The sequence below is a fragment of the Clupea harengus genome, chromosome 2 (genome assembly GCF_900700415.2).
Source record: "Clupea harengus chromosome 2, Ch_v2.0.2, whole genome shotgun sequence".
Classification (NCBI taxonomy): domain Eukaryota; kingdom Metazoa; phylum Chordata; class Actinopteri; order Clupeiformes; family Clupeidae; genus Clupea; species Clupea harengus.
In genome coordinates this window covers 18916222-18938028 of record NC_045153.1, presented here as the reverse complement: position 1 = coordinate 18938028, position 21807 = coordinate 18916222, and the positions used below count along the sequence as shown (strand labels likewise).

General features: G+C 45.1%; 1 protein-coding gene across 9 annotated transcripts in view; it reads left to right on the top strand.

Moving 5' to 3' along the window:
- Window positions 1-20838, top strand: part of LOC105899388 (R3H domain-containing protein 1) — a 35917-nt gene extending 15079 nt beyond the window's left edge. For 3 of the 9 annotated variants that reach the window (XM_012826563.3, XM_012826564.3, XM_031585491.2), the window contains exons 4-27: window positions 1222-1257; window positions 1631-1723; window positions 3238-3373; window positions 3526-3604; window positions 3825-3884; window positions 4265-4405; window positions 4498-4606; window positions 4755-4850; window positions 4964-4992; window positions 5116-5169; window positions 5316-5533; window positions 6775-7038; window positions 8542-8684; window positions 9681-9806; window positions 10618-10998; window positions 11332-11464; window positions 13835-13992; window positions 14093-14244; window positions 15232-15335; window positions 18026-18201; window positions 18473-18617; window positions 18846-18943; window positions 19228-19312; window positions 19439-20838. In XM_012826563.3, coding sequence (XP_012682017.2) covers window positions 1222-1257; window positions 1631-1723; window positions 3238-3373; window positions 3526-3604; window positions 3825-3884; window positions 4265-4405; window positions 4498-4606; window positions 4755-4850; window positions 4964-4992; window positions 5116-5169; window positions 5316-5533; window positions 6775-7038; window positions 8542-8684; window positions 9681-9806; window positions 10618-10998; window positions 11332-11464; window positions 13835-13992; window positions 14093-14244; window positions 15232-15335; window positions 18026-18201; window positions 18473-18617; window positions 18846-18943; window positions 19228-19312; window positions 19439-19521 — 3099 coding nt within the window. In that variant the 3' untranslated portion in view covers window positions 19522-20838. The remainder of the gene's footprint in view (window positions 1-1221; window positions 1258-1630; window positions 1724-3237; window positions 3374-3525; window positions 3605-3824; window positions 3885-4264; window positions 4406-4497; window positions 4607-4754; window positions 4851-4963; window positions 4993-5115; window positions 5170-5315; window positions 5534-6774; window positions 7039-8541; window positions 8685-9680; window positions 9807-10617; window positions 10999-11331; window positions 11465-13834; window positions 13993-14092; window positions 14245-15231; window positions 15336-18025; window positions 18202-18472; window positions 18618-18845; window positions 18944-19227; window positions 19313-19438) is intronic. The other 6 variants (XM_031585504.2, XM_012826566.3, XM_012826567.3 and 3 more) reach the window with 6 other exon arrangements.
- The last annotated feature ends 969 nt before the right edge of the window (window positions 20839-21807 follow it).

The window sequence follows — 21807 nt, the reverse complement described above, 5'->3', positions numbered from 1 at the left end:
TGTCTTTATTTCCTGTTACTTGACAGCGAGGGGCTCTCAACGGCGGGTGACATTTTCCAGTGCCTGTTCGGGTTTTTTCTTTTCTTTTTTTTTGAAGCAACGCTCCCACAGTCCTCCTTTTATGTCGTTCCACAAATCACTTCTCACTCATTCCGTTTGGTGAGGTGGAATAAAAAAGAAATCCCAACAACATGCACTGCTTGCCGAGAAGCTGTGGGCTTAGGCAACAGCCGGGCACCTGGCAATCTGAGCTGATCCACAAGACTTCCTGTGTGTGGCCCGTGAGCGCTGAGGGGGGTGGGGAAGGGAGCGAGGAGCAGAGAGGGGGGGGGGGGGGGGGTTGGGGAGCGGAGGCGCAGCGAGTGGCCATGGCTGCCATCTGTCTCCTTTGCTTTGCAAATGGTTGCGGCTGACTGAACACACGGCACACTGGTACCTGCACACCGCTACCGCACACACAGGCTTACCTGACAAGCTCATGTAGAATGTCTATTAATCTAGAAGATGCAAATTATGTGTGTGCGTCTGCGTGCGTGTGCCATTAATTATAAAAATTGGCATGAATGTAGATGGAGGTATTCCAGATATCTATTGCTTAAGTTGAGGTTTTTATTCATACTATTCATAACAAGTTTATTAAAGCACTATTTCATCATAAATAAACTGTTTTTCAAAGTCCTCAGTGTTTTGTTTGCAGTATACAAATATATTTGATTATGAAATGGAATGGAATGGAATGATATATATGTGAACCCTTTAAAGAGGTGTTTCACTGAAAATGATGAAAGTGCAGGGTTTTTAAGTTGTTGGCTGTCAGAAATGACTGTATGAAAATTATATGGTTGCTGTCACGACCGTATGAGGCAGTATGTCTTCCTCTACACCCATAATAGTTCTGCTCACTTGCGGAACAATATAGATTTACCAGGCGTTAGATGAGCAAGAAAAATGAATGACGCATCTCTTAGCAGTTTATCTTGCCTGGAATAACAGCGTGCAGTAGCTGGGCGAGCTGTTTGGCAATAAATAGTTTCTGGTGCATAGTATTGTGTCTCATCTTCACGTCTAAATATGTAAGTGTGAACATCCTTGCATATGCATGCCTTGTGGTGTGTTCCTCAAAAGAACCTTCTGTTCCAGGTCTTTTATTGAGAAAGGCAGTCTGTTCATTGGTAAAATGCCGTTTCTCACGTCCATTCTGTCTCATTGCCTACCGTACAGCAGCAAGGCTCTGGACACACAGAGAACAGGCCTAAGGTACAGTGGCAAGAGGCATGTCTGAAATGTGTTTGATTGGTTTCCTGTTTGACATGTGTTTGACGCTCATATTTTTGCACGCATCATTTTTTTTGTCATTTTTCGTTTACTTGTTCTGTCTTTTTTTTTTTTTTTTCAGATAGCATTTTTTTCTGATGAGAATTTATGTTTTTGTCATGGCCTGCCTTTGGTTGGCTTTTTTTAATTTATTTTTTATGAGAGTTTGCACGGTTTGTTGTTTAATACCTCCCGATATCTCGCATCCTTTTTTTTGGTTGCTGTTTTTTTTTTTTGTCATGCCAAGAGTAGTTCTGCACGTCATTTGTTCACATTCAACCTGATTGTCCCTCTAACCTTCACAACTCTTTCTCAGTCGAATGCAAAGTTTAAGTTAGTTCGGAGCCTGGCCATTTGCGAAGAGCCCTCTCCTCCCTCTGTTTCCACAGAAACGCCTGGAGAACCTCAGGTAAAGCTCCACTGCAGCAAGTCTAACTGCCACCCACCAAATAATCACTCTGATCTATGAGCTTGGCCTTTAAATGGTTATCCCCCATCCTTTCTGTGTATGTTAATATTTAAAGCTGAACTTCACTGATTTTCTTGTTTGTTCGTTAGCGCCACAGCCCCTTTAGCTTTGTGTAAGACTTCTACAACAAAAGCAGAAACACAGACACATGCACACACACACACTCAAATTTGTGTGTGTGTGTGTGTATGTATGTGTATGTGTGTGTGTATGTGTATATATATATATATATGTTATTTATTTTTTAAACTTAACTTTGATCAAATTAAAGCCGTTAGCAAGCAGAACATAATGAGGAGTCCCACAATGTTCTGTCTGCCAATTCCATTTTAATGGTATTCTCTGAGGTATTAGCAAGTGACATTCTAGCGGGCTTCTTTCTCACACAGTTGGGGCCTCCCTTCCCTTCATTTGGCAAACAGGAGGGGGCCTGTGCCGTGCCTGTGGTGTCACATTGTGAGCCTGTTGGTGTGCGGAGGCCTTACTTTTGTCATGCTTTTAGCCCAGTTATTTTTTTTTTAAAGGCTCTCTCGTCCTCTCTCGTGGTTAATGAAAGAGAGTGGTGAAGGCTGAGAATAAGGAGGTCTGGCTTTAGGCACCGGAGGGGGCTGAAGTCCAGAGTGCTCAAGGTTGAAAAGAAAAAGCGTTTCCCCCGAAGGTCTCTCCTCAGGGTGCCCTTGTTAGTAGCCATGCTGACATTGACGGCCTCTGTCGATTCTTCTGGTTACTGAGTAAATCAAAGAAAAGTAATTCCTGTAAAAATGCAACATGCAGTTTTCCAGAGATCTCACTGTCTTGCGAATCTGAACGAGTGCCCATTGCTCTAACCACTGAACATGAAAACAAATGATGTTTCTTGCTATACATAGATTGAATAACAAAAACTGATCGATGGTCTAGTGGGCTGATGATGATGATGATGATGATGTTTGGTAAAACCCTCCCCAGCTTTAGGAAGAGAGGCCCTTGAGTGCCAGTGTGTTTGATTTGCCAACATGCTCTCCTTTCTACTCAGTGACATGTCGTCGACCAGTGAATTTAATATCTGTATAATATTATACGGAATATCATAAACATTTGTATAGTCTTGTTAATCCAAATGGTGTTTTGTATTTTAAGCCTGTGTAATGACCTCAACTGGAAGAATGTGATCAAATATGGGGTGCAATACTCAGAGGGCATTTTTTTATTCTAGCTAACTAAGAATACATATATTTTTTGAACCTAGAGTAAACCTTATATAATCACACAGAAACGTGCTGTAGAAAAACTAAAGGAGGGCAGCAAGAAGCAGCCCTAATGTGGAACAGCGTCCGAAAATAAACTTAAAATTGGAACAGGTCCGTTTGGACCCACTGTATGAATGTCCTTAGTCATTAAACGGGTTGGCTGGACACTCTTGATAGGGTATCAGAGAGCGCCATCAGCAGCGTGTGTTTGTCCTCTGTCCACAGGGGGAAATCCAGATCCAGCTTTCCCAGTCATTTGACACAGAGGAGACGCCTCCACCCAAGAATGAGGACGACGAAGACAAATGCCCTGACATGCTGGAGAAGTCTGAGAAAACGCCACGGAAGATGCTGTCTCGAGGTGTGTGTGTGTGTGTGTGTGTGTGTTGCTCTTTGCGCTGTGTGTGGTATGTCAAAGGGATGCACAAAGGAAGATACAGACAGACCAAAGATGTAGGAATTCATGCTTGAGCAGTCAGCTCACACAACCCTTTGCTTTGTTTTCCCCCTCAGATTCCAGTCAAGAATACACAGACTCAACTGGCATCGATCTCCATGAGTTCTTGGTGAACACACTGAAAAACAATCCCAGGTTTGCAATCGATCTAAATAAGCTTTACACTGCTTTTTTTTGCTGACGTTAATATGATCTTTAAGGTCATCAGTGAGGAAAATTGGTTTTAGATAATACTCGGTTGCTAGATGTTATTCTTTTATTATTATTATTATTATTATTATTATTATTATTATTATTGTTGTTATTTTGATTTCAAATTGTTCAGAAAACCATTATCTCTACATTTCCTTTACAGGGACCGAATGATGTTGCTAAAGTTGGAACAAGACATTCTTGACTTCATCAGTAATAACGAGTATGTACACACTATACTAACCTGTCTACCATCTACATTAGAGTTATCCTTTCTTCAAAAAAAACAGTGTCATGGACGGAATCCTAATGCATTGCTTCCATACCAGCACACCAAATAAATAAAACACACACAGATCTAATGAATGAATGAATGAATTTCCGTGTGCTCCACCTTCAAGTTCTTTCCCAATTCGTAGTCGCCAGAGTTGACTGTGGGTGGTCATGTGTCACAGAATGTACTCTAGGCCTTTCTGGTGACATTTTAGGATATATGTACAAGTTTAATAGGGACATGGGTGGGCTGTGATGTGCTGTGAGATTAATTCTAATCACGACTTGCATGCATTATTAATTTGCTTCGGGTCTGCCATTTGTCACCAGAAGCCAGAGGAGAAAATTTCCTCCGATGACCTCATATCATCGAATGCTGCTACACCGGGTTGCTGCATACTTTGGCCTCGATCACAATGTTGACCAGACCGGGAAATCTGTCATCATCAACAAAACTAGCAATACAAGAATGTGAGTCTTTCTTGGTGGCATTCTATCGCTGCTTTGATTTATTTTTGATGGAAAGGAGATGACATCTCTCATCAAACCTTTTGTCTCAACAGACCAGATCAAAAATTTTCAGTGCATATCAAAGACGATAAAACGGATGACTTCCAGAAACGCTACATTCTGAAGAGGGACAATTCCAGCATAGACAAAGAGGAAAACTTGGTAATAAACAGCACTTATCTCTCAGCACTATTAGTCCGTATTTCCACTCTGCCATACCTAACCATACACCTAATGGCCATAAGCTGTTGATTGTCAATGGCATTATGTTTCCTTGAGGGCCTCTGTGGACCTGACATTTGTCTTTCAGCTGCGAATGCGCTTGAAGGAGGACAGGAGGAGTAAGTCCATCGAAGAGCGGGAGGAGGAGTATCAGCGAGCCAGGGACAGGATATTTGCTCAAGATGTAAGGCCTTGCCTGATGGGAAACTGATGTCCTGCAGTGCAGTAGTGTTTGCTTTGATTGCCACCTGTTTTTGATGATTGCCTCACAATTAATACACTGCACATCCTTTGCAGGGTCCTGATAGCTTCCCTTCTGACAAAAGGTAAATATTTCTGCATGTCTTTTGGGTTTATCAAAAAGGTTATCGTGCAAAAGCCTCATCCAATATCTGAAATGCTTTTGTCTTTTTGTCATTTTGACCTGTCTCCCTCTGAACTTGTCTCAGGATACAAGAAGATGATTGCTGTAACAGCATACAGCAGAGACGGCAGATATTTAGGTGAAGACCATCTGTTCCTCTACATCACATCACATTACATTAGATCTAACAGCATTCCCTTGTAGTTACATCATATGAAAATTATCTTTTAACGTACAAGCTGAGGATGTGGACTCAACTGACGTTGCAAAACATGCCTTCCTCAGGTTGAAAGACAGCCGGTCTGTGAACAGCCGGCAGAGCAGCTCGGAGAATGAGCCCAAGTACTCTGAGCCGCGGCCGTGGAGCAGCACCGACTCGGACAGCTCCAACCGCAACCTCAGGCCGGCCATGACCAAGGCCAACAGCTTCAACGGCATCCCCGTGCTCATGCGCGGAGACAGCTGCAGCAGTAGCAGGAGCACCGGGCGCCTCTCCAAGACCGGTGAGTGCGTTCCCCTTCCAGCACCAGCACTGCCCCCCTGTGCTTGGCGTCACCTCTCCGCAAGGCAACATCCCCAGCTTCCACCCAGTCTGGAATCACACACCTGCACACACAGGAATTTGGAGTTTAAAAAAATTAATAATAATAATGCATTCATGCAAATGTTTATCTTAATGAATACCCATGCCCTGAAAATTGCAATTGCACCTGCAATGGGCAATTCAGTATATTATCGTCCTCTTCTTGGCTCTATGGTAGGCTTCTCAGTGCCATCATCAGTATTGACTTGCTCATGTGTAGTGTTGAGTAGCTGGTCTAAAGCACTCGTTACTGGGCAACAGAAGATGTTTTATTTCTACTGAATGCGTTCATCAGCGTTCTGTGTGCTTGTGCTGTCTTCTCATCTCACAACCGCATTACCAGATCCCTGTTTCTTTCTGTACTTTTTCTGGAATGAATTCACTGATTGTCCAAACTTTGGTCCAAAGCAACCGCAAAGTGGATGAGATGCACCTTCCATTTTCGAGTTTTTAAGCAGAGATTTTGATTCAAGGTGTCATTGAACAAGCATTTGTTACATTTAATTGTTCTAATTCTAAATATTAAAAACTTTAAATCTTTAATTTAGTTTGGGGTACTAGGCATAATAATCTATGTGAGAGAAACACTTAACCAAGTGTCTGTGCTATATTATACATTACTGAGAGCAATTCTCTTAAAGTCCTTTGGGCTCAATGACAATCAACGTATATCCACTTATGAGAAAAGAAGCTAAATTAATCAAGATCTTAATCAAGGAGCTAATTAAATTGCCATTCATTGCTAATAAAATCATTATCTTTGTCTCTCCCTGATCCCTTAGGTAATTAAAGCTGAAAATTGGTTATGTATCTGATTTCTTTATATTTGACCTTTCAGAGATGTTAGACATACAGTACCTCAAAAAGATTCTTAAAAAAAATTTAGGACTTCTATGAGATTTTGCTCAGTGAAACAAAAACAAACAACCAGTGAATTCAGTTTCCAGCTACCGTCTGTACAAAGGTCTCCTTAGCCATTTGTCCATGTTCTTTTGCACCACTCTTCCCTATCCCCTTCCCTCAACACAGCATGACCTTTGACCTACCTCACTTTCCACCATCAGTGCATGAATAGTGTTGCATGTCTAACACACACCTGTGGGCTAAGCCTCCTGTCCTTCCTCTTCCTCTCCTCTTCCTCTCCTCTTCCCTGCCTCTCAGGTTCTGACTCGTCTAGTAGTGTAGGCTCGTCCACGGGTTCACTCCCTCTCTCCCAGCCGCCCCTCCTCCCTGCCTTGCCTCTAACTCAGCCGGGCCCCATAGCGCCCCTCAGCTACCCAACCGTCAGCCCCAGTGGCCCCGTGCCATATGAGGGAGGCCGGGGGGGCTCCTCCGCGCCGCCCATGGCTAGCCCTAGCTACTATTTTCTTCCTCTGGAAGCCACCGGGATCTCCCCCGGCGGTTTCCTGGTGAACCCGCACACAGGTTGGTATCCCTCAGCCAGGGTCTTACTGTAGTGTGTGTGTGTGTGTGTATGTGTATGTGTGTGAACTGTCTTGTTTCTGTGATTCTTTAACTGAGAAACTAACTTCACTCACCTGTGTTGTTTTCAGTCTTCTTGTCTTCTTTCTTGTGTTGCTCAGTAATGGATTTTAAAGTGAAGGTTAGGTTTAATATGGATCTCGTTTGAAAAATAAAGGTACAGCAATGGTAGAAAATATCATTGCACATGTTAGACATGTCTTGATTTTTGTGCTTAGAATTATGGAAGCATCTTATTTTAACATGAGATCAGTAGAACCAATGACCAATGTCCCAAGAAGTACCAGAGTAACCCAGAGTTCTCAGGAACGCTTGATAAAGGGATGCAGAAGAGGTTTGAGTGTAGAAACTTTCCATAGTGGAGTCTAATTCATAATACTTCTCTCCCCATTCACGTTGCTCTGGCTTTTTAAATATGCATGCATCTAATCAGAAAGGCTACAGGGCTGACACTGATACATGTTAGAGAAGCAGCCAGGGTGGCTAATTGCTTATTGACCTTTTCTAAGGAGCTGGCAAATGTGAATTGTTGTCCCTGTGTGAAGGAGGAAGCCTCAGGAGTCTGTCCAGGTCCAGTTGCCTCATGATTCAAGGAGAGGCACTTATTACAGGGTCACATGACCCAAGGAGGGGCACTTATTACTGGGTCACATGACCCAAGGAGGGGCAGTTATTACAGGGGCACTTATTACAGGGTCACATGACCCAAGGAGGGGCAGTTATTATAGGGTCACCAGGGGGCTGATGTGGGTTGAATGCCAAAGTCACGTTCAAGTTGAGTTCTGTTTAAAGTCTACACATTACCATATGTATGCAAATAAGTATTTTATAGTGTAGCTAACAACTGTGTGTAATGGACATGGAGCAAGTTGACAGTGCATACTAGAAGAGGGACTGCACACACAGTGAAACTGAACTGAAATATGCTGCTTCTTGGTAACTTTTTAACCCTATTAAAAAATAAAATGTGATTTAAAATGCATGAAATAACCAATAAAAATGGTTTCAAGAAAATACATGTGGAAGTTCACCCACTGAGAATATAGTGAAGTGCTCTCCACGAAAGAGATACGTTGTGTTTTATGTCTTGCTTGTTAGTGAGCTCTTGACATTGCCTGCTTTTGCCCTAAAGTCAGTTGTGTGCTACTGTGTGTGGGCTGGAGTCCACTGTCTCTCCAACACACCGGCCGCCCGCTCTTGTTCTCTCCTTCCTCCATAGATCAGACAGTCAAAATAAAAGCTTTTCAATCATTGCCTCAGACTTGAACCATGCCTTGCGGACATTGCCGAGTGAAAGTAAAGTTTTCTGTACCAACAGGAACCTTCAGAGATGTATTCTTTTGTGGACCGTATGAATATTTTTTTCCATTGAGTGTTTTGTATGAGTCATCAGCATGCAAGTCTTATTTTGAGCGTCTCTCTCTGTCTCTCTGTCCGTCCCTACAGGCCAGCCCTTTGTGAATGCGGAGGGCAGCGCTCTGCTCTACGGCCCCACCCTGGGCACTCAGCCTGGCAGGGCCCAGCAGCCCTCCCTCTCCCATCCGCCTCCCCCAGCACCGTCTGGCCCTGCCAACCACGTCATGTCCCAGGTCTGTACTCAAAGGGTCTAGACTCTAAGGTCGGCAAGGCTACTGGATACTGTCTTCAGGCTTAAAAAGACAAGCTGAAACCCCACTGGGGAAACAGGCTCAGTTTGAGATCAGTTTATGACCACACCAAGAACTGCTAAAACTATCTGCAAGGTTAAAAATAAAAAGACATTTTATACATTTGATTTAGGTAATGGGGTGTGAACATCAAGACACTCCATAGTGCAGTAGAGAGTCAGAAGGATGGTTAGAGAGATGCCCCCCCCCCCCCCGTGAACATCAGACATCTCCTTGCAGCCTGAAGGAGATTAAACTTCGCTAGAGCTCCAGAGGAATGCAATTTCTGGCCCAGTCACCGCTTAATGAGTTTGTGGTTCCCTTAGTGTGGTCCCACCGCTGGCCAATCCTTAATTGTAAACAGCGCTGCTGATCAGCAAATTAAACCCCAGCACAGCCATTAGAAGTCCTCACGGCGCGCCCCTCACAAGGGCTCAGGAGCCGTAATGAAAGGGCTACATGTGAAATTGATTTGACCCTCGCTGGTCACAGGAAATGAGACGCGGGTACGTTCTCCTTCTGGGATGGAGTGTGTGTGGATGTGTGTGAAGACATGATACTAATTCTGAGGACTATGTGGTGAAATGACTGCATGTGATCATTTTAATGAGTTCAGCTCTTGAGGGTGCTATATGTATATTTTTTATTAAGGACGTGAAAAAAAAAAGTACAAAGTCTGATAATGATAGTTTCCTCCGTACATTCCACTGTTCATTCTGTGCTTCTTGTTTTTCCTTTTTTTTAGAGCTTTTAATAAACTCTTTCTGTGTCCCTGAAGTGTTTTAATTTTCTGCCTCTCCGTCTTCAAGTGCCCCTTTTACTTTTCCATCTTACAGAGAAGAACACTCTCTCTGCCTCCGACAGGCTCTCTTTGACCTCCTCAGCTGGTGTCTCCATCTCTGGTCTAACCTCCTTCCCTCCCTCTGTCCTGTCCTTCAGTCTGCTCCTCCTCCGCCCGTCCGGCCCCTGCAGATGGCCGCGCCGCCGTCCGTTCAGCCTGTCCACTACCTGGCCTCTTACCCGCCTCCGCTCCTCTCCGCCTCTCCTAACCAGCACTACACTGTGGTACTTCCTCTCTCTTCTCTCTCTCCATCTATTTCTCTTTGTGGTGTCTCTTTTTCCTCTTCTCTGTTTGTCTCTTTTCTTCTACTCTCCTTTTGGTTTTCCTTTGCATGTCATTTTATTAACAATTTCCAGCTTGCTCCAGGAAATGCTCTCAGTTGGTCTCCTCTATTTTATATATATTTACTGTCTCCCATATTGTGTGTGTGTGTGTGTGTGGATACATGTGTACATAATATACACATACAGTATATTCCTTTTAGTTCAGTCCTGAAACACTAGACAGCCAAGTGTGTGATGGATGCCAGCAGCTTAAGTTCAAACCTTGTAAGGCCATTTCATGGAGACTCCATGATGGATGGGTCTAGCTACTAAAAAATAGAGAAGCTGTCGGGCAGAACAAATGGTGCCGAGTTGCTTCCTTTAATGTGCTCATTGCTCTTCAGTTAATCTTGCATTCACTAGGACATTTTTTTCTCGCCAGCTCCCCAGTCCTGTCTTGACTTCATAGTGGCTTCTAAATGCTCAGCCATGCATGCCTCTTACCATTAGCATATTTTTGGGGGGGGTAGTTTCGTCTGTTCCCCCACAATGAAAGATTTGGTTTGAATGTATTGAGCACTTTTTTATGTCTTTAGTCACTTAACCTTTCATTGTATATACAGTCGATGTTTTCAACTCCCACTGAGGACCGAAATGATTTTTTTGTATGTTAAGATTCATAAAGTTTTTTTTCGATATATTTGTCATATTTGTGCCATGTCTTCACCAAAACCATAATTTCTTTCTCATGAAACGTATTGCCTTTGAACAGTCTGCCTTTAAGCCGCCTCTCACGCATGCTCTGATGGCTGTCCATCCTCTGCGCTTCCACCAGCAAGAGAACCTGGGAGCTCACTTCAGCCACATGAGCCTGGCACACCACCAGCCGCTGGGCAACGGCCGCGACGCGCACCCCCATACTGCCATGTACCCCTCGTCCGTCATGCTGCAGGGCTCCCCGCAGCAGTCGGGCTACATGGTGACACAAGCAGGGCCCCCCGGAGTGGCCCCCGCGGCCTACCCTGCCCAGGGCCCTGGGCCCCTCACCCAGTCCATGCTGCCGCAGCAGCAGCAGCAGCAGCAGCAGCAGCAGCAGCAGCAGCAGCAGCAGCAGCAGCAGCAGCAGGGCTACATGCAGCAGGCACTGCAGCAGGTGGGGATGTGCTTCATAGAGGCGTCTGTTTCATTCTCCTCAGCCAGTGGTGTGACGGTAACGCCCTGCTTTAGGATGGCTAGATGTTGTACAGTATGAATGCTGTTAGTGGACCGTATAGCTGGTAGTATACCGTATATAGTATATATGTTGAGTATGTAAGGATTAGGTTTAGGGTTATAGAAAAGAATACATAATATTTCTTATTTAATGTTATAGTGGTGGTGCCTACCTGGCCACAGAGGAGTTGGTGTGAATAATAATGATAATAATGAAGATGATGATGATGATGATGGTGGTAATATTGTTTCATCACTGGTGTGTCATGTGCAGATGGCCTCGTGTTACTGTGCTCCGGCCCAGTACCCCGTCTCCAGCCAGCAGTACCGGCCTGTGGGCAACATGCAGTACAGCAGCCCTCAGAACCAGACAATGGCCGCCGCACCCCCACCCACCCAGCAGCCAGGTAAAAACATCTGAGGAGAGGAGAACAACACCAAACCCTCCCTCTGCTCAACTCCGCTCCGCTCAACTCAACTCAGCAGAGTGTACTGTAGACGCCTGACTCGACTGTTTCTCAGACGTCCCTCCTGGATTTCTGAAGCGACCGTTTATTGCCTCTTGATTGAAGTGAAGTGTTTAGTCTGAAAGCCCTCTCTTGCCTCCTTCTGTGGTTAAATGTGTTGTTATTTTAGAAGCTATTCACTCAGTGCTGCAGGGGAGAAAAACTATATACCCCCCTCCTCTGCTCTCTCTCTCTCTCGTCATTTCTTCCAGCCTCTCTCTGCCTCCTTTCTAAATGTGTCCCTTCCCTCTCTTTGTCTACCTCTTTTCCCCGTTCTCTGTCTCTCTTTCCCTCTCTTATTCATCATCTGTCCCTCTCTCTATCTCTCCCTTTTTTCAATCTCTCTCTCTCCCTCCCTCTCTCTCTCTCTCTCTGTCTCCCTCCCTCTCCCCATCCCTCTCTCTCTCTCTCTCTGTCTCCCTCCCTCTCCCCATCCCTCTCTCTCTCTCCCTCTCTCTCTCTCCCTCCCTCTCCCCATCTCTCTCTCTCTCTCTCTGCACCATGTTTCTCTCCCGTCCTCTGCTGCTGTGTTGAGCACACAATGCGCTCATCAGAGCCAGATGCAGAGCAGAGCACAGCGCTGTGCTGCGTCAGGCTCCCCGCTGGAAGAGCAGCAGGGGCTGGGGGATGATTACAGCGGCGGGGGCAACCCAGCGTGGGCTCGGACATTGTATGCCTCTCCCACCCTTTAACACACACAATAAACATTTATAATCAAGCGCACTATTAGCATCAGGGTCCTCCCCCCCACTGTAAGAACAGATGTTTAGGCTAAACACTTTTTCCCCTCAGTGTGAAAGTCCGCCCCATTTATCGCCAGTGAGCAAGCACCATTTTGTGCTTTTGTGCTTGTAGGCCATTTTGTGTTTTTTTATTTTTTATTTCATAGAGCCTTATAAAAGGTGAGTCTAGGAGATTACAGACCTGGGGGAAAAAAGCTGTTTGGAAATGTCCTCCTGATGTGAAGTGAGGTGGACAGGATGACCGCTGTATGAGTCCCCTGGGATGGCGGGCGGCGCGGCGTGGTGTCCAGGTCTTCTCAGAGTGGCTGAATGTGGGGCCGGGACACTGTCTGAGAGGCTCTATGATTCTCACAGTGAACCGGTCTCTTTTCCAGCCCCTCACTCCTCGTCTGGCGGCACGACAGGACGGTCCGTCTGAGCGACTAGGATGAGTTTCAGAGCCATCGCGGCGGCCAGAGATGGACCAGTCTGGTGGAACTTGTGTGAACTTGTTGCGTGACACACCTCACTCGAAACGTATTGTTAGCAGTGCGGTTTCCAGATTCGTACCTACAGGTGTTTGATCAATGCCTAGGTGAATCTTCCACACAGTTCCAGCAACCTGTGAAAGCCCCTTCTCTCCCCTTTCCTTGTTGTCAAGTCTCCACTGGCTTTTGTAAGAGTATGAACTGAAGGAAATGCTCTTTGTTGCTATAACTGTGTAATAAACATTAACAATCAAACATAAATTACATGACAAGTTACATATATAAAATGTTACATTTGTCAAATAAAAATGCATGACTGGTTCATGGTGGCCCTGTAGAACTGATAGTCAAGCACTACAAAATATAAAGACATTATTGTAGTAAATGTCTGCTGTTATAGTTAATGCAGTTTAGCACATGTAAAACTCACAACACGATATGAGGCCTGTCACCTTTTTCAATGCGAGTGGAGCAGGGGCCCGTGCCTCCCTCTCCTGCGCCTCCTGCCTGCGCCTCCTCCGTGCGCTCGGCCAGCCACAACCCAAAGTGTTTCATATTATATTCCCTTCATGCTCGAATTGTCAGAGGAGGTGAGAGAATTGGGCTAAAAATAGTCTGCTTCAGTCACTCTCCCTCCCTCCTCCCTCCTCCTCCTCTCCCACCCGCCACGGGCCATCCATTCCTTTTGTCCCACTTCTTTTCTCATCTGGGATGATTTGATTGCTGTCGCTCTGGCCAAAAGCCAGGAGAAATTGAAAATTGCCCAGCCTCTCAGCACTCGGCCCTCAGCCACCTCTGCTGCTCCGGCCGCTCTCCCGCGCAGCGCCTGCAGGGCAGCCCTGCTTTCATCACGGCCTCGCCACACTGCTGCCAACCTCGGGAGTGCAAGTTGGATGGATGGAGGACTTTTGTTATTTATCTTAGGAATTAAAGTGGAAATTTGTGTTTGATGCATGTAAACATGATGGCTAGTTTTTTGAAGATAAGCTAAACTGAAAACTAATTTTACTGGGCATTTTCATATTTATGTAAACAAAACCCTCATAATTGTGTTTCTGTAGGTTATCAAACTGTGATGCCAAATCAACCGCAGAGCTATCAGAACATGGTCGGGGTGCAGCAGCCCCAGAGCCAGAGCCTGGTCAGTGGCCAGCACAGCAATATGGGAACCCAAATGCAGGGCATGATGGTCCAGTATCCCTCCATGCCATCTTATCAGGTGCATACTCCATGAAAAAAGTCTCGACCCATCAGCTCTTTTACAATAGTGTATGAGGCTTGTGTGGAGTTCTGACCTCTGTGTGTATTCACCCCACCAGGTATCTCTTCCTCAAGGCTCACAGAGTGTGGGCCAGCAGCCCTATCAACAGCAGATCATCATCCCCAACCAGTCCTGCCAGGGTCCCATGCCTGGCACGGGGGTTCAGGTCTACTACAGCGTTATCCCACCAAGCCAACAGGGCACCATTAGGTACGTACAGAGGAGAAGTTAAAGAACGCCACCCTTCTTTGCTGTTAGAGCGAAATGTAAGACCTCAGGAGCATCTCTGCCGCGCTTGTTAAAAATATCCATCTTTCATCTCAAAGCAGGTCAGTCTTGCCATGCTGCCTTTAGCTGGGGCACCACGGCCCAAATAAGGAAGAGGTCACTTTGACATGTTTTTTTTTTTCTTCTTCATTTTTTCCCCCCCACCTCCTCCCTCCCAAGCGGCATTGACTTTAGTAGGCCATGCTCAAGATGATTTATATGGCCAGATATCCAGTGAGTCTTAATATAACAGTGCTGGTCCCACAAGGGCCGCTCACTGTCTCCACATCATCTGTCATAGGAGCTGCGCCGCAGAAGGGAAGGAGGGAGGGAGGGAGGGAGGGAGGGTGGTGTGTGTGTGTGTGTGTGTGTGTGTGTGTGTGTGTGTGTGTGTGTGTGTGTGTGTGTGTGTGTGTGTGTGTGTGTGTGTGTGTGTGTGTGTGTGTGTGTGTGTGTGTGTGTGTGTGTGTGTGTGTGTGTGTGGTTTGTCCCGCGGGTGCAGAACCCGTTTCTGGCACATCGCCTGTACCCTCCTGCACCGGCGGCCTCACGCGGGCCCTTATTAAATGCCAAGGCAGGCACCGTTGGTCTCCAGGTGTTAGTGTAAGCCATGGAGACAGGTGACCGGTGTGGCTGTTAATTGGATTATGTTTTAGTGGAGAAAAGAAAAATCTGTTCAAAGTGATTTTTGTCTTTTTTTCTTTTTGTTTTAACAGGATTTTTATCTGCTTTCAATTGCCCACTGCACAGTACTGATCTCTTTGTATAGTCAGTATTTTGTCATTTTTACTTCTCCTTAAAAAAGAGTGGGAGAATTTGGACATGCATTTCATGATCCTCTAGTATGAAATGGAAAAATGGAACCAGAGATGCTTAAAGACTCTCTCTCTCTCTCTCTCTCTGTCTGTGTGTGTGTGTGTGTGTCCACAGCTCCTCTGTGGGGTTTTTGCCTCCTCCAGGAACAGAGCAGATGCCTTTCCCTCGCACGTCGTCCCCCTGCAGCTCTCAGCAGATCCCTGCCCAGCAGTGTTCAGGTACGCCAGGCCAAATCAGGTCACTGCTAGAATCTGCATTCAGACCACAGAGAGCTTCTACCTCAGCTGTCATTTTAATATTCAGAATGCCTATAGATGTGTTTGAAGGCATGATGCAATCACCTCATACATTTCAGTAGTGTTTTGGTAACACTTTATTTGGATTTTGGATAGTCTGCCTTCAGAGTCTTTACAGATGGTTTGTTGAAATTCAAGTTCAGTCTTTCTAATTATTCACTGAACATCCCCTAACCCAAACCATAACCATAACCATGAATTGGAGTGAACTCCGGATCCCTCCTGCATGGCCTGTTCAAGATACCTTGATATTTCAGTGGACGTGATTAGCCAAGTTGCCATCAGCCCTAAAGTTGCCGTTTTTTCATATGACATTTTATATGCTTGAGAAGCAATACCTTGTCTCTTAAAAACACCCTAAGTTCCATTATGAAAATAAATATTAAAAATGATATTAGAAATAACTAAAATATATTTCTGTTGAGAACACCCATATAGCATATGTCTGAATTCCTTCTCAGTTTGTTTTGTTTTCCTCCACTTTTGTCGTCCTTAATCCCCTCACCGTCTCCACACAATACATCTTACCCACTAAGCACAGTTTCACCCCCCCCCCCCACACACACACACTCCACTCCACTCCACCTCCGCTGATTTACACAGGGGAATGAGCCCAAGCCCAGGAGGTGCAGAGAGGGATGACTTCCTCTTACGTTTCCTCCACAAATCAAAATAGATCGATCCGATTCAATCTGGAAAATGAGAAAGAACCGAAACCAAGTCTTGCGGCAACAAGAAGAGCAAATAGCAGTCGCCAGAGACACTTTGAAGAGCCCCAGTGACTCACGCCCTCTCGCTTGCTCCCCCAGCCTCCATTCAATAAGGCTGCAAGGTGCTAATTAAAATTACACTCTCCAGTCTCAACGATCCAATTATTGGCCAGATGCGGGGCTGGTAATTAAAAAGTAATTCCTTGTGCTGCTTTGTTCCCAGTTATGGCGATCTTCCTGGGAAAAAAAGAGGGCCTTCATGGGTCCTCAGATTCTAATTTGCCGTTATGTGTGTCCTCGGTTAATGTGAATCGCCTCTCGCGGCCCGTCCCTCTGATCATCAGGCGTCTCGGCGAAGCTCCTCTGTTTTGCTCTCCTTTAATAACTAATTAAAAGAGGAGACAAAAGTGGCCTTTCAAATCCTGAAATGAGATTCTCCTCCACCCCTCCCGCCCCCCCAACCTTCTGGAGTCAGTGGCCGAAATGTTTTAATTTCATGCTGGGATTATCATTTTCACCGCCTCAGCCAACACACACACACACACACACACACACACACACAGTCGTGCATAAACACATGCACACACACTGACACACACACACACACACACACACACACACACACACACACACACACGGACGCACAGGATGATAATGAACCCTCCAGACTCCTGCTTAGTCCTTGTGTGGTCTTTATTTTGATGAAACTACAATGTCAGAACAATTTAAGTGTTATTAAACCATACTAAATCTGTCCATTATGGCACATCAGCATTATATCGTTGCGCTGAAATCTGGCGCATCATTTTAATTTTACAGTTTTAGACAATGACTAAATGAAAATATACATATATATATTATAAAATAAATGTTAAGGGTTTCAGATCAATTTAGTTAAACAAACAGGGTTAGTTAAAACAAAAGGTTCATTTTAAGTCTGAACTAGATTACCATTCTAACCAGAACACTTATCCGGACAGGGGTTTAACCCCAATTAATAAGCACTTTTATTTGTGGATATTTGACATGCCGTTAGTAACTGCAGTATGACTCGGAGACCTTCCTGTCAAACAGAGGCTTAGCTGCCAACACTTCAGAAATTGTCAGCCTCAGTTAATTAATTGATGCTCAAGTGTGAAAATTTAATATGAGACCTAGCCTCTACACTGTTCTGAAAGCACTTCAGCATGTCCATGCTGTTACGAGTACTAACAATGAAGCTCTGTTGAATTATTAAATTTGATTGCTATTGTGTTCCATGCAGCTTTTCAAGTGAAATCTTATAATTAGATGACTGAATCCTAAAACGGTAGATGAATGTTATATGATCGTGTCTCAGTAGAGAGAGCTAGTTAAGCACGCATGAAATAATGGCAAGGACATTTCTAATTCCTAGTCAAACCCTCATCTCATAATGGTTTGTTTTACGCCCAGCTGCACCCCCACTGCCCTTGCAGTGGCAGTGCAGTAACCTTTGGGTGGTGCATGGGCATAATTTGCTTGGCTGTCCGCACCTGAGAAGGTGTGGATAAAAGCCATGCTGTTTGCCTGCAGAGGGGGAGGCTTGCATTCTCACCAGTCTCTTGCTGCTGGAGCTCTCATGGCTGATTGTCCTTTGGTACTTTAGCCCCTAGATTTTAACCAAAGATGTATTTGTTGAAATAAAACCCCTATTTTGTCATCTCTGTTGTCTCTCTTCATTTTATGGTGTGGCCCACAAGCCATGGTTGTAACAGGTTCCACAGTGCATTACAGTTTTAGTATTTCTGAAAACCTGACTTTTTGAATTTGGATATAATCAAGTCTTAAATCCTCATAAATCTTCTATTAATGGCCTGTACTCATATATGGGTATTTGCTTTTAGCCTAAAATCTTACCCTGTATGTTCTTGTTATGCCCAGGTGTGCCGCATCCTCCGCCCCCGGGCAGTGGGATGGTGATGATGCAGCTGACCATGCCCCATAGCCAGCAGCCTAAGGCACACTCGCCTCCCCAGTGGAAGAACAACAAGTACTTCAGCCTGGACCACCATAGGAACCACAAGACCACAGACCTCTCCAGCCTGGACACCTCGCAGGTGGGCCTTCACTACCCACTGATGGTGCTTACTCACCTGCACGGGAACCATCCACAGTCTGCTGCTCTCATGTCTCGTGCTATATTGTTGCGTAGTGTGACAAATTGACTAGATGTTTCCATAGATGCACTAACTGTTCTGAGGTTAGGACTTACTTAGTTTGATCAGATGAGCTGCCACTCTTCAAAATATTATAGCCATGTTCCAAAAGAAGCAAAGATGCACGGGTAACTCATACTGACATGCTCTTCCTCCTTCTCTCCCCCAACAGAGTAGCCCTCAGCTGGGCAGCCCCTCCTCCTCTCCCTCCCAGTCCCCTGGCCCAGCCCACCTAACCAACATGAAGGGCATACGCCCAGGCATCCCCACCTTTCCCATCATGCAGCAGTTTTCAAGACCCTTTGGTCCAGGTCAAGGTAGGTGTTGTCCCAGGAAGTAAGGCCCTTAACCAGTGTTTATCTCAAATAAACAGATACCAAATCGTTGTATACTTAAATACAAAAATGTAAAAAATGCATAAATGCTCCCTAAACCAAAAGGCATCAAGCCTCTGTAGAAGTAGCTCTGTAAAGCAGTCTGCAGTGATTCTGCTGACCTGGCCGTAAGGATGTATCCTGAGATCTGGATTGTTTCTCTCTTCCCAGCTGACCCCAGGTATCCCCTGCTTAGTCAGCCCCTCCAGTACAACCCTCAAGTCCGTCCTCCTCTACTCCACGCTCCACCTGTCATGTCCAACCACCAGGTGAGGCTACCTAGAGCTGTAGTCCTACAATGTGGCTGCAGCATGAGCATTGTTTAATTAATAAGTGATTGGTACGGTTTAGACGCTGTTAAAGTACAGCTATTGTAGTGCGAGTCTTTTTGTATAGTTGCAGGGAATAGTCTACAGACTTCTTTGGCTTTCATCCATCAGTTAGGATCTGGACCAGAAATAGAAGTGTGCTATGTGGTAGTCATGCATACTTAGTAATTTTGGGTTGTAGAGACCTTGAGGATTTGAGCTGAGGACTTTGTCTTCTGTTGCAGGGGCCTGGAGGGATGCGGCAAGGAGGACGGGGGCGGAAGCAGCCAAGGAAAGCGCTTTCCGCAGATCTCAGTGTAGGTGAAACAGGTAATGCTGATGGTTTTGTCCTGGACCGTCTTTTAGCACAACTGTCATAGTCTATGAACATACTGTATGTTTTTCAGCTGTGATTGTTAAAAGTTGATCTCTTTATATGCTCTGTGTATTTGACAGTAAACGAACGAGTCCTGGAGGTGACGAACTTGCCGGCAGGCATAGGCAGGACGCAGGCAGACCCGATGTTCAGGGAGCTGTGACTTGACACTTCTGACACGGGCAGACAGGCAGTTGGGACTGGCCCTCTAAGTCCCAGGGGGGGGGGCTCTGGCGGCCAGCACAGTGCATCGGTCCTCCAGCCATCGCAGCCCTGGCCACCTCTGAAGCAGTCGGGGCCACCTGTCGCTCCAGACAGGTGGCACAGAGGGGCACTGTCTCACCACGCCAACCCGTGTCCTTACAGACTGGCTCTGAGCACAGGACACGGCAAGCCTCCCGACCTTCAAGCAGGCCAGCTTCCCAATAAGTGGGACCTCAGTACCCTTCAACAACAACAACAACAACAACAACAACAACAACAACAACAACAACAACAACATCACACATATATATATATACACACACAGCCACCAGATCCCTCCCTCTGCCCTGTTAATGCTCTGTTGCCATGACTATCTACATTCTGTTCCATTTAAAGTTAGCCTGTGATAAGTTTGTAATTATTTATCCCCTTTTGATTTTTTTAAGATGTGTGTTAGGTTGAGGTTTTTCTCTACCCACTGAAAAAGGAACAAAAAATAATAAAAAAAACTGAACCCACATGAATGTTAAAAATAGACAGGAAAAAAAAAACGTGAATCCTGAAATATTCAGCTCTCCTTCCAGAAATGATAGGAACATGTCAAAATGCAGCCTCATATATTGTTTTGTTTGTTTGTTATAAAGGAGGTTTTTTATTTCTAAATTTTATTTGTGAAATATATTTTCAGACCTGAACCTCAGTTCAATGATTGTTTAATCCTGTACCCCCCCAGCCACGTTCACCCCCCCCCCCCCCCCTCCACAGGTGCTCTGAGCAATGATTACGCCATCTCACTAGCCAGTGGTCACACAGTGTAGCCTGCAGCTGCACGTTGGGTCTCTGTTGTTGTGCCTTCTACCAGAGGTCTGCTTCTCTTCTCTCCACAGAAGAAAACGAAGACACCTCGGTGTCTGTTTTACAGTGAAGACCCACGTCGTGTTTTTTGTAAATAATTTATAAAAAAAAATGTCTAGATAATTGCTTCGTTTCTCAACGAATGTTTGTAAATCGCCCGAACACAAGCAAAAAGCTTGTGTGGAGCAGCCGCTAGATAACCTCATTTCACCAAAGCCATCGACTCCTTGCGTTGCACATATTATTGGTCATTTTTCAACAGTTTCAATCTGCCCTGACACATGCCACCCTTAGACGGTGTGTATTGTGTCAAACACTTCACTATGAGGTCTTTATAAATTATATACCTTCTGGGTGACTGGAAAAAAAATGTTTGCACATTTATACAATTTGAGATATTAAAGATATATATATAAATATATATATTTTTTCCTTTTATTTCTGAAAGAATGTGTGTGAATTATTGAATGGCTGTGTCTGCAAACACAAGTCATTTTTATTTCAGTTTAAAACCAATAAATGTTTACTGCAACCGAAGCGTTTCCTTTCCACACGTAGATGGTGTCGTTTCAGCAGGAGGCCCATTGCCAAGGGTCTGGTAGTCTGGCGCTGGGTCGCTGTTACAGCGCATATCAGCATATGTCGCAGATGGTGAGTTGAAGACACAGGGCTTGGTTAGGAGCAGTGGGGAGTCAATTTCATCCCGGCCTTACCTAATGTCGCAGTCGATGCTATTCATCTCAATTCCCCTTTTATTGGGCCATTTGTCTGCAACGTTAACCTCCCTCCAACCTCATCTTGTGAAATGCCTTGCAGTTCATCTAGATTTTTCTCTCCTCCCTCTAATAACATCAAAGCAATTTACCGCAAGAAAAATCTCCCCACCTGCCTTGTGGTTTTGTGTGGTGCCTGAGGGAGTCGGTGATTCCAGAAAATGGATGACTTCATCTTCTCATCTGCACATTCACACTGAGCCTATTTCGCATCCAGCGCTGGTGTCGATGGGTTGCTGCTCTCGCCGCAGAATTATCAACGCCTAATTAAGTCAACATCTGGAACATTCTGCCCGGTTTGACCTAGACCTGTGAAATTGTGGTCTTTGCTGAGTTATTTATTTATGTAGTAAATTTGGCAGTGTCAAACATTCTGACAGCGTGGTATGCTTGTGTGAGCGAAATTGAGTTCTGAGCGAAATCAATATGGAGGTGTTAAAACACTTAGGCCTATTACAGGTTGCATTGGTAAGAAAGTAGATCTAACCGTCAGATGCATTATACCACAGTGGAGTACAGTTATCACATAGCTTGCCTAGTGACAAGATATGCACAAATGTGTGGTTTCTGCATAATGGCACCAACATTTTAACAACACAATCAAAAAATCTACAGTG